The following is an 11,548-nucleotide window of genomic DNA, read 5'->3' as shown; positions in this document are numbered from 1 at the left end:
AGTTATGAGTCATGTGAAAAGTAGAATTAATGTTAACCCAAAAATGCAGAGAAAGTCATTATTTTGTTATATATTTTGGACCAGCTTGCAGGACGTCAAGGAGAAGGAATTTCTGTGGACTCACTGTAAGCAGATGTTATTTTTACCTGTATTCATTTATTTATTAACAGGGGAAGTACCAGTAGTCGTCATAAGGCTTCACAATCAGTAATGAAATAATCTAAAATGTATTACATGTACAAGAAACAAATGTTAAAAGACATCTATTTTCAAAACCAACTTAAATTCTTGAGTTTTCACTTAGGGAGTTTGAAGTCATAGGACCTATCTTTAAGAGCCCTATGCTATTTAATATGTTTTATTAATAGTTAATTCATTCATTTATTTATTATAAACTAGTGTATTTTGTGCTGTAGAATACAGCTTAATAAGGCCAAGGAATAGGGGCAACGAGTGTTCTAGCCTATTCAAAGATATCACACTAACCTTGTAATGATATTTTTACAACACATGTAGGTTAACACAAGAGCTGCTCCAGTAAACAATACAGTACCTACGGCTGCCAAGCGTGTTCCTGATGTGTAAGTTGAAAATGGTTTGTTGATTAAGTATGAAAAAGGGTCCCTCTTTCAGAAAGTATTTTTTCCTGTGTTGTAGCATCTTTTATTGCTTTATGGGCCAGTCCATACAACTTAGACAGTTTTGAATAGACAGAGGAGACTGAAGCAAACGAAAATGGTTTTTATGAAGAGCCATAATAAAGACTCTTGTTTTTATCAAGCCTAGATACTGTTTTCATGTTTAGATGCTTGGACTGTTTTTTTTCTAATATGATAATATAAAAACTTTCAAGCTAGTGTGGCTGTCTGTAGTCTGCTCCGCAGCTGTTCTTTGTGTCGTCACACAATGCTCCTCCCTTTGTAGGGAGGAGTGCTGCGTGATGACACAAAGAACACCTGTGAAACAGACTAGGCAATCTGCTGAAGATTTTTATCTTTTTCTTTCTTGTCCTTGGTGTCCTTACTCTCCTTTTGCTGTTTATGTAGATTACACAACTCAGAACACGGCGATATAAGGAGTATTTTATCCAATGGCCAGGTATTTAGTGGCTTATTAGTAAATGGTACATGTACATTCTCTAAGAGGTACATGCATTATTATTTTTTTCTCTTGTTCCTACAATTTTGCATTAACTACACTCTACTTTGATAGATTTTTAAAAGTTGGGAACACACACACGGTAGCAACAACTGCACCACTATTGTGGCATATCTATATCTATTTCTTATTCTCCCTTTTAGTCATACCTTCAATCATTAATTGTTATTGTCGGGCTTGATCTATCAAAAGAACCAAACCAATCACAGCGCTTGTAGCATTCACATCATTGTATAACTCATTATAATTATAAGGATGTTAAGGTATTGAGAATTTAGACTTTACTTTATAGTATCGTATGCTAATTTGAATGACTCAACAACTCTTTTGTTATTAATTTTTTGCAATATTGTACATATCCATAGGTTTCCCATACAGACATCCAGCATCTAGACATTTTAGGTCATGGAAATGGAGGAACAGTTTACAGGTTTGTATCTTGTTGTTCCACTCAGTTATGTGAGTTTAACTCGCATACATTTAGCAAAGTGTAAAGTCTGAAAAAGAAACAGTAGCTTTAAACGTTTTGCAATTTTAACTCATGTTAATTTTTTCATCTCTTGATTTTAGGGCCTTACACACAAGCACCAACAGAATTATTGCAGTTAAGGTACTCGGACTTTCGGACTTCGTGTAGAATGCTGTCGTTTTTAACAAATCACTGAAAAAAGTCTGACCCTTAAAGTGTTGATATTCTTCTGTTTAGCTCTATTCACCGATCAAACGATGATCGGACAGGTTGACGTTTTCTCCACGACGTGCAACTCTCAACCTCATCCCCAGGTTGTCAAGTTTTCTTGTCTTAGGGGGTGTTTACATGAGAAAGCTCGCACCGTTGCGAGTTTCATACCGGGATGACTTTCTTATTTCGTATCGGGTTTACATGATGACTGGGTCATTTCATATCTCGTTATTTGAAGGTACACTTCATGTTGATAAAATACACATGCGATTCAAAATCGCAAACATTAGGCATGCGCTACCCGTTCCAGTCTACCAGCAGACCGATTTCACACCGAAACGGGTGGACGTTTCGCGTTCATGATACCGTTGCGAGATTTCGTACCGGGGTGAAATTCTCGCCCCGGTACAAGAACCGGGGTGAACTCACGCCGGGGTGACTGGCGCCGGCATTACATTCTGTGGTGGTATCATGTAAACAAATATAGAGCCATGAGAGGGAACCAAAGTGAACTCGCTCCTGGGCGAAACTCGCCCCGGTGTCATGTAAACAAGCCCCTTATTAGTCCCAGAGTGCGCGCTGGTCCGGCCTGGGTATGAACCCGCGACCTCCAGCTCAGCAGACCGGCGCTCTCCCAACTGAGCTAACCAGGCGGCGGATATTAAATTATCATTTGTAACTCAATCTTGTAGGTTATTCCTTTAGATGTAACTCCAGATGTACAGAAGCAGATTATATCAGAACTGGAAATACTTTTTCAGGTAAACGTTTGGACTGATGCGGTACGATATGACGATAGCTGTTTGTTAGTTTCTTCGTCCATTTTTGGCGCCTTTTTCTTATTTTGGCTTTGTAGCACTAATCCGATTTGAGGCGTATAGATTGAGGTCTGTTCTATTCTGTTCTGTGAGCAGTGTTGTTCATTAATTTTTTGGTTTCACCGTTATTTTATTCCCTCTTTTTAGTGTTCGTCACCCTTCATAATTGAATTTTACGGAGCATTTTTCGTAGAAAATAGGTAGGTTATAACCTAAATTGACACGCTGCTCTTACAGATTGGCTTCTTTAACTTACTTCATGTTAACTCAATAAAGATATGCTGAATACTCAACTGGCTGTAAGCATTGCGTTCTTAGAGAAATTTTGAGTTTTCAGAAACAACATTGCAAAAAATTCGTTGAGCGGTCGTCACGCTAAAATCAGTATTAGTTGTTAGATTTGAACCGTGACGGGAAGAAAGTAAACACGTTTTATGACTCAAGATTCTCCTATGATCATTATCTTCTTGAGGAGAGGGAAACGTTTGAAATTCTAGTGAATGTTCCAAATAATTTTTTTTTGTGTGTGTATGTGATACATTAAACTTACAGCCTCTGTTGATTTGATTGCATTAGTATTTAACGTGTACGCATGAAAAAAGTTGTAAGAAATAAATTAAGTGTTAATGTCTTGTTTTTTTTTTCTACAGAATATCTATTTGTACAGAATATATGGATGGTAAGAATATCCTACAATTCGTGGAATAAAATACTGAAATGGTCTGCCGTTTTTTCTGAATTTTTATACATTATAATCTCTTGTTATCAACTCAGTTGAAATAACCAATTTTAGGTAAATTTGTTTTCGGCATTTTTTTTTTCTTTGACAATTATTTGATTACTTCGTGTAACTTGCAGTGGACATTTATTCTCCTTTTTTGAAGCTTTGTTGAATGTGTCGAGTGAGGCCTGATGTATCAAAGAAATAATACAACAAATCGACCAAAGATGAAAATGTTGAAAGCTAGTAATGCGACCGTTTACCATTTTTGTCTGTAGGAGGTTCGCTCGACATGTATGGCTGTATACCAGAACCTGTATTAGGAAGAATTGCAGTCTCAGTAAGTAAACAATAACAATAAAAATGTTTGTGTGGGCCTTTTTTGTGTTATTTCGGGCATGAGGCCTTTTATAACATGAAAACAGGGAAAAAAGAATGCTTGACTCTGCATCTGAACATTGTTGACTTAATCATGCAGCCAAACCTCTCTTAGTAAACTTGTCTGTAATACGGAAAACACCTCTCTGTTATGGAAAGCTCACTTGGTTCCAAAGATACCAAGCTTTGCTCCTTCGACGTTCGTAGTAACGAGGTTCTACTGTGAGTCAATTCAAAATGTAACAAAAAATCTGACATAACAGACATAACAATAGACGACTGTTTAACTGTGACAATAGACGGATCGAAACGCACCAATTACTGATTATAAGTCTTCATAGCCAATAACATCACGGCTTAACTGACAGACGACCAATAACATCGTGACGTAATTGACCAATCAGATCAATAACCAGAGTATAATACCATCAACTGACGTGATATAACTCACTTTGACTCTGAAGATGACTACCGCACAGGTTGTCAAAACGTCAGTCACTGTCAGCAACGACAGTCCTATTCAGGACTACGTTCACCCGGACGATCAAACTCAACCTACTTTTGAAATGACTCGTGGGTTCAAACCTTTCACATAATTAACTCTTTCACTGCTAGTGGTAGCTAGAAGAAATCCCCAAAAAATCGAATTTCGTTTTGTCAAATGGCCTAAAATGATAACAGTATTATGCAAAAGTTCTACAGAAAAGTTACCATTGAATGGTGACACCTCAGCATTTCGTCAACGTATTATAATTAGATATAAGGCGATGTCCATTTACCACAAGATTCCGGAAAATTCCAGTTTGGATGTATTAAAATGGAACACATGTTTTGGTAGTCTGCTACACAGCCGTTTTTAGTGTCGTCACGCAATGGGAGGAGCGTTGCGTGACGACACTAAAAACGGCTGTGTAGCAGACTAATGTTTTGGGGGCTTTTTACTGGAAAATTATTGGGAATATGGTAGTATGGTAGTACTGTTTGGAAACTTCTGCAGTTGAAACTTGTGTTGCATTCGTGAGATTAGACAAGGGTTCATCAGTTCTCTCTTCTGAATTGAGATGGGGAAGGAATGCAACTTGTCTCAAATGGAACACTTTCTTCACTCTATTGAGATTTCCCGTCTAAAATGTTTTAGTGCAGTTAAAAAAACGCCCATAACCTCGCCATAACCTGGTTTAGGTGGTTAAACTAAGCTATCGAAATGCCATGGGAATGTATGGGTATTTTTAGTTGCAGATAAATCTCTGAAAAGTCGTTTTTTTCTTTTTCGTTACAGGTCGTCAAAGGGCTTCGATATTTGTGGGAACTGAAAATAATGCACAGAGGTAAGGATATGAATTAAGATTTGACAGTATTCATTAATATGAGTGACGTTTTCTGGATCAATGCGACTTAAGCGTTTAGACATCTGATGCGTGGACTATTTATACGTAAAATCTGGAAAAAAAAGTGCCCTTTGAAAAATAAAGAGTATTAAAATTTGTTAAAACCGTTTTGTAACAAAAAACATCGAATCAAAACAAGCTATATGGATAAACGGGGGTAATTGCTGCCCCACCCAAAATTCGGAAAGTTTTCTCTGTTATCATAAGGTACTCTTTTTCTAAGATACGCTCGCTTACCCTTTCATGTATTTGGTGTGTTTCAATCATGCGGATGGCCACCTTTTTTCAGACGTGAAGCCCTCCAATATTCTCGTAAGCACTAGAGGACAAGTGAAGTTGTGTGACTTTGGTGTCAGTCGACAGGTATGTTGTTAGTGGGCTTATAAGTTGCCTTCCGCCTTACTCTATATGCTATTAATCACTGTGTTACAGCGTACATGCAGAGCCGAAAAAACCTGATTTCTAGCTTGACAAGTTATGTTAACGTTTTGTTTGCCCGAGTGAGTTACCTTCTTGTCTTAGTTAATGATTTAGTTAGAAGATGACCTGCCTGGACCCTCTCATAGGGCAAGTGAGTATGAAAAGTTGCTTGTCCAGGAGGAAAATAGACCTTTAGATTCTAAGACGAGTACGACTTCGAAGATGAGATTTCCTCAATAATAAGTCGTGCGCGCGTGAACCAGCGTTATTTTGGCGGGAAAACTTGTTAGCGGCCGTCATCATTCTACTACGAGTTTTAGCGAGAATGTCGTAATGGCGGAAACGAGTTATCAAATGTTAGAAGTTTTATAATTTTGCGATCGAGAGGGGGCTTAACCTGACCTCCTTCAACATAGATAACAGTACTATCTTTTCTAATGAAAAAAAGTACAATGAAGCTTTCCGGGGTGTCTATTTTTTGAGAAGACGCGAAAAAAAAACGTTAATTTAAATGTCGTTCTCGTAATTGTTCTCGTTCTCAAATCTAAAGGTCTCTATTGTGTACTTTTGCCGGAAGGCAGGACGGGACTTTTTTCGAGCCCTGATATGAAGAATTTCTCGGTCTGCATTCAAATGGAAGCAAAGAGTCAGCCTTTCGTCCTATTTTTTCTTAGTTACATGCAATATAATATACATGTATGACAATGTAAAGCTGGTAAGGCCATCCCCATAAAATGTTTCGTTTCCCATCGCCCGACCGACCCATTTTTTTGGAAAAGTAAAAAAGAATATTCCAAAATCACTTGTAAAGAAGCAAGTACTTTAATTTACAAGCATACGATCTTGTCTTATTAACACCAATTGTCTTAAATTGTCATCGATACTTCGTTTTTGTAGCCTTTTTAGAGATTTGATAGTCCTGTTAATATACATCTTTTGCCATCTGATTATATCTTGCAGACTAAACGTGAGATTTAATACGCAATCATGTGTTCATTCTTTTTTTTTTTGCCCGACCGACCGACCCACCTTCACGAGAGGGAGGGCAATGGGAAACGAAACATTTTATGGGGATGGCCTTAACTATTTTTTGCAACTTTCTTTTTTCTTTGACGTCAGCTCGTCAATTCAATTGCAACTACTTATGTTGGAACTCATGCTTATATGGCGGTAAGTTGATCATCGTTTCTTATCTGTTAGTTTGACGTTTTGCAATGTAGCCTAAAATATGAATAAGTTAATGGTTATTGTCAAAAATGTACGAAGTCTGCGTGTTTCTATGTCCTATGTAGCCCGAACGCATTCTGGGAGATGAATACAGCATTCGATCAGAGCTATGGAGCCTGGGAGTTTCTCTACTTGAGGTAAAAAAGCACCGAAACACCAGTGGTATAGGATTAAAGGGATAACTATCTTACCCAAACCTTTTAATTCTACATTTACATTTTCTTACGTCTAATGGGATGATATAAAATGCACTGAAATCAATTAGGGGCAGTTAGTCTGGAAGACGACATCTTCTGTCGTCGTCAGCGTCGTCACTAGCTGCCCCTCTGTCCCCGTGGATTTATACTTAAACTTGAATTTTTTTCTTATACAGTATAGGAATCCGGTCGAACTCGGAACTCGAACTCCCCGCTAACTCAAATAAAGGCCCTCGAATTCTGGTTCTTACAATTCACTACGAATGCCATCCCATTAGCTCCTCTTTCCTGTAATCTGACTTACTTTACAGCAATTTGTTTTTGTACAACGAACAGATCACATATTTGACAGCCATTTCCCAGTATTAGCATAAAAATGCATAGCCGTTTTACAGTTTCTGAATGGAGATACTTATTTGCATTTTACTGTATGCTGAAGTGCTGTAATATCAGCAAACTATCAATTATGTAAAGACATCGATAACTCGAACCTCCGCTAGCTCGAACTGTTTTTCATTTCCCTTCAGAGTTCAAGTTATCGGGGAACTTCTACTGTAAATAATACGTTATGACAAGCGTCGTCATAAAAAACGTCTTGCAGAGTTTAATCAGTTAAACGTGACGCCAATGCACCTATACCAGATAAGGGCATTCAAGATAAAAAAGCATGCTGTTTTTACCTGATTAACGCCTTTTTCTAATGCTTAATCAACCAAAGCTACCGATAGTTCAGTAGTTTCATGCATGGCTATTCTAAGCGTAGTGAGGAGGATTTTAAAACAAAATTTTCTTTGATGGCTCTTTCTGCTCCAATTGATTTTAAATCTGCTGGTTGAAATTAAGTCTTTTGTGCATTTCTTTTGCAGATGGCTTTAGGAAGATTTCCTTATCCAACAGTGAGGACAATTTTTTTTTTTTATTTATTCTGTCTTGTTGTAGTTGTTATTGTTTTATTTTTATTTATTTATTTGTTTATTTATTTATTTGTTTTGCTTTTTCCAGTGTTAATCAGTTATTTCGCAGAGGCGCGAAATTGTTTCAATGTTCTAGTTTATCATTAGCATTTAATAACATACAATCCTTGTCGAACATAATGTTGCAATGTTGATTTGACGTATAATTGTTTTACAGGAAAGTCATGGAGGCGCTGAAACCTTTCTGGTAAACTATTTTTATTTGTATTATATAACTATATACAGTGTTTTCTTTTGTCTACATACCTTGTTGAAAGGTAAATTCGGATAAAATTAGAAGAAAGAAACAAATATGTTTCAACGTTAAACCTAAGTCTGTTACAGAAGGTTGCTTTTTACTTAATATCTGTACTTTACGATTCCATTTATCTTTCAGCCTATCGCACTTCTTCAGTGTATCGTACATGAGGTGAGTCAAATTTGTTTCGCTTTGCCCTTGTTTCTTAGTGCTTAGTTAAGGCTTTGATCTCTTGATAATACAAAGTGAAACGAAACCTCCCCCTTTAGTACTAAATACTTTAGTATCAAGGATAAGGCTCGGGACAACTCGGAAATGGCCCACTGGCGATTATTGAAAGTCGTAATCGTGAAAACGATACCCCGCAAGTTAGCCTTGTTTGATGCGTTTGTTTGATTGATTGATTAATTAATTGACTGATTGATTGATTGATTGATCGATTGATTGATTCATTAAGTAATTGACTGATTGATTGACTGATTGATTGATTAATTAATTGACTGATTGATTGATTGATCGATTGATTGATTGATTGATTGATAAATTGACTGATTGATTGATTGATCGATCGATTGATTGATTAATTGATTGATTAATTGACTGATTGATTGATTGATCGATCGATTGATTGATCGATTGTTTGATTGATTAATTAATTGACTGATTGATTGACTGATCGATCGATCGATTGAGTGAGTGAGTGAGTGAGTGATGGATGGATGGATAGATGGATGGATGGATTGTTCGAATGATGGATTGGTTCACTGATTGATTAGTTGTTTGATTAATCGCTTGATTGATTGACTGACTGATTGATTGATTGATTGATTGATTGATTGATTGATTGATCGATTGATTGGTTGATTGATTGACTTACTAATCGATTGTTAGTTATTGGTACAGTATCGATACATTACTGCACTCTTTCTTTTTAAGAACGCGCCATGTCTACCTGCGGATAAGTTCTCCCCGTCAATTGTGAATTTTGTATCTCAGTGGTGAGTATTAAGTCCTCGCCAATTTACTGGTAGCCACAAACGGAACTAAACTTCTGGGCCGTCTTGCGTAAAGCCGGGTTAATGTAACCCAAGGTTAACGTGAAATTTGAATACAGATATGAAAGCTTAAGAAGCAAATTCAGTGCATTCTCTTCGTCTACAATTTGATGATTGGATGCTCAAAAAATAATGGAGAAAATTTTCCAAGAAACACGGGCTAGTACTAATCACCCTTCGAACAACCCTGGTAAAGCTCGTCTGCGAAACGGCGCCGAAATCCTTGTTTTGTTTCCCCACCTGTGTACCAGGATTTGAGTACATGATTGGCCTGATAAAAAAGCCATTGTCGATTTGCCAATAACGTTGGAGGGAAATTCGAAACACGTTACCAGTAATTCGTTGAGTCCGTATCGGCGCTGCTTTTCAGACGTTACTAATCGGGGTTACATTACGTCTGCGACGCAGGCTAATTTACTGGTACATAAAATAATGTGAAAAGACGTCCTCACCAGATTCTCGTTGTTCTTTTTTTTTGTCAGCATGCAGAAAAGCCCATCAGCAAGGCCAACTCCTGAGGCGGTTATGGTAGGCTCAGTTTGACCTTTTGTTTACCAATTGCGGTCGCAAAACCGTTGTTGTTGTTGTTATTATTTTTTAATCTCTCTCTCTCTCTTTCTTTGTGAATGTTAGACACATCCATTCATCGCATCAAATGATGACGGAAATGTGGACATTATATCCATGTGGGTGTGTCGTCAGCTAGAACAGAGAAGATCACGTGACCAAAGCTTGGACTCGCCAACTTCAGAATCATCTTGAAAGCTTCCGCCTTTCTTTTTTTTTTAAATTTTTCTCAAATGCATTGCTGAGTTTGATGCAAGATGGTATAGAAACCCATAGAAATCATACTTGCTGAGGAGTTTCTATTCAAATACCAGAAGTTTTCTTATTTGAGCGATAATGTTTTCTAGAAATTTGCTTTTCATTGGGACATTTTTTATATTTACTTTTTTACCTTGTGTTAAATAATTCTCCGTTGTCTAGGGAATGCGTTAAAGATTCCGATTCAAGAATTCTTCAGGTGTTTTGCTTATAAATTATTTTTTGGTCCTTGGAATCCTTTTCCCTGTGAATAACTTCCCCCACCCCCACCCCCAACCCCCAACCCACCCCCCCCCCCCACTCCAAAAGAAAAGAAAAAGAAAATGAATAGGAACTTGTGCACTGTCATGAAAAGGAAATGTAAAATAGCGTCAGATTCTAATGTGGATATTAAGTTAATATTAAATCGTATTTTTTGGTTGTTGATTGTTGTCAACCTTGTAATGTTGAAATATATAATAGTGTCGGATTCTAATTAACGTGGATGTTAAGTTAACATTCGTATTTTTTGGTGGCTGATTTTTGTCAACGTTGTACTAATGTCTTAAGGCGAGAAAACTACAATACAATAAACGTAATAATACAGGGCTTGTTTCGTTGCTTCGTTTCATGAAGAATTCGTTTCGTATGCTACCCTCATGTAAGCCTTCGAGGCGTCAATAAAAAGGGTGGGGGAGAAAGGGACTTTGGGCTCTTTTCTTCCCCTCCCCCTTCCCCTTGTTTCTTTTCCTCCTCTTCCCCCTTTTTGTGCCTGCCTCGTTGCTCAGTCTTTTTACGGCGTTTTCCCATACCTTCTTGATCAATGCATTTCGGAGGCCCCGGGACAAGTCAACCTGCCTGGTAGGCTACCCCTATATATATATATATGTTGTCAGACACAACCCTGTCGCTGACTCTATATAATAGGCTGATTTAGCAGCAGTAGGGAAACGTCAGTTGACGACGGCGCGCGCAAATCAAATAATTGGCTTTACCAATCGCTGAGCGACAAATTGGGCACCGGAAGTCGTGTTTAGTCCTTTCCGAGCGCTTTCCCGTCGTCAAATGACGTTCCCGTTCTGTTGCTAAATCAGCTTAATGTTTCTTATGAGACTGACCATTTAAAGTAGTAAGAAGCTCTAACGAGCCAAGGTAAAAATGTTTCAGTTTTACGCTAAACCTTTAGGACGTTTTATGCCTGTAGGGGTTAGGGTTACAGTAGTTTCAGAGATCATTGCCCTTTTTTATGTCATCTGCAAATTTTTAAACACGCTCCAAACCCTGATCGCTAAAATTGATATTGCCTAAACCAGCGCGAATTAGCCGAAGAAATTGTTATTTTCATTGCTGAAGCCTCAGTATTATCCGTTCCGTTGCATTTAACTCAAGAAAAAAGACGCTGTCCCCGTGATCTAATTTGCATAAGGTATTTCCGCACTATTTTAAAGGTTGATCGGCTTCCTCTGACATGGCAGGCCAGTTTCCCTG

The 11,548-nt window shown here is 37.7% G+C and overlaps 1 protein-coding gene across 1 annotated transcript in view; it reads left to right on the top strand.

The window, feature by feature from the left end:
• Positions 1-10,364, top strand: part of LOC140933470 (dual specificity mitogen-activated protein kinase kinase 5-like) — a 15,307-nt gene extending 4,943 nt beyond the window's left edge. The window contains exons 5-23 of the mRNA XM_073383030.1: positions 85-125; positions 517-581; positions 1,047-1,098; positions 1,524-1,588; positions 1,729-1,768; positions 2,533-2,601; positions 2,806-2,858; positions 3,309-3,337; positions 3,658-3,719; positions 5,037-5,085; positions 5,435-5,508; positions 6,685-6,735; positions 6,858-6,929; positions 7,856-7,885; positions 8,121-8,150; positions 8,340-8,372; positions 9,138-9,199; positions 9,739-9,784; positions 9,890-10,364. Coding sequence (XP_073239131.1) covers positions 85-125; positions 517-581; positions 1,047-1,098; positions 1,524-1,588; positions 1,729-1,768; positions 2,533-2,601; positions 2,806-2,858; positions 3,309-3,337; positions 3,658-3,719; positions 5,037-5,085; positions 5,435-5,508; positions 6,685-6,735; positions 6,858-6,929; positions 7,856-7,885; positions 8,121-8,150; positions 8,340-8,372; positions 9,138-9,199; positions 9,739-9,784; positions 9,890-10,018 — 1,052 coding nt within the window. The 3' untranslated portion in view covers positions 10,019-10,364. The remainder of the gene's footprint in view (positions 1-84; positions 126-516; positions 582-1,046; positions 1,099-1,523; positions 1,589-1,728; positions 1,769-2,532; positions 2,602-2,805; positions 2,859-3,308; positions 3,338-3,657; positions 3,720-5,036; positions 5,086-5,434; positions 5,509-6,684; positions 6,736-6,857; positions 6,930-7,855; positions 7,886-8,120; positions 8,151-8,339; positions 8,373-9,137; positions 9,200-9,738; positions 9,785-9,889) is intronic.
• Positions 10,365-11,548: the final 1,184 nt, after the last annotated feature.

The sequence above is a fragment of the Porites lutea genome, chromosome 4 (assembly GCF_958299795.1).
Source record: "Porites lutea chromosome 4, jaPorLute2.1, whole genome shotgun sequence".
In the NCBI taxonomy this organism is placed as follows: Eukaryota; Metazoa; Cnidaria; class Anthozoa; order Scleractinia; family Poritidae; genus Porites; species Porites lutea.
The sequence above is the reverse complement of the archived record's forward strand: the minus strand, read 5'-3'. Positions and strand labels throughout refer to the sequence as shown.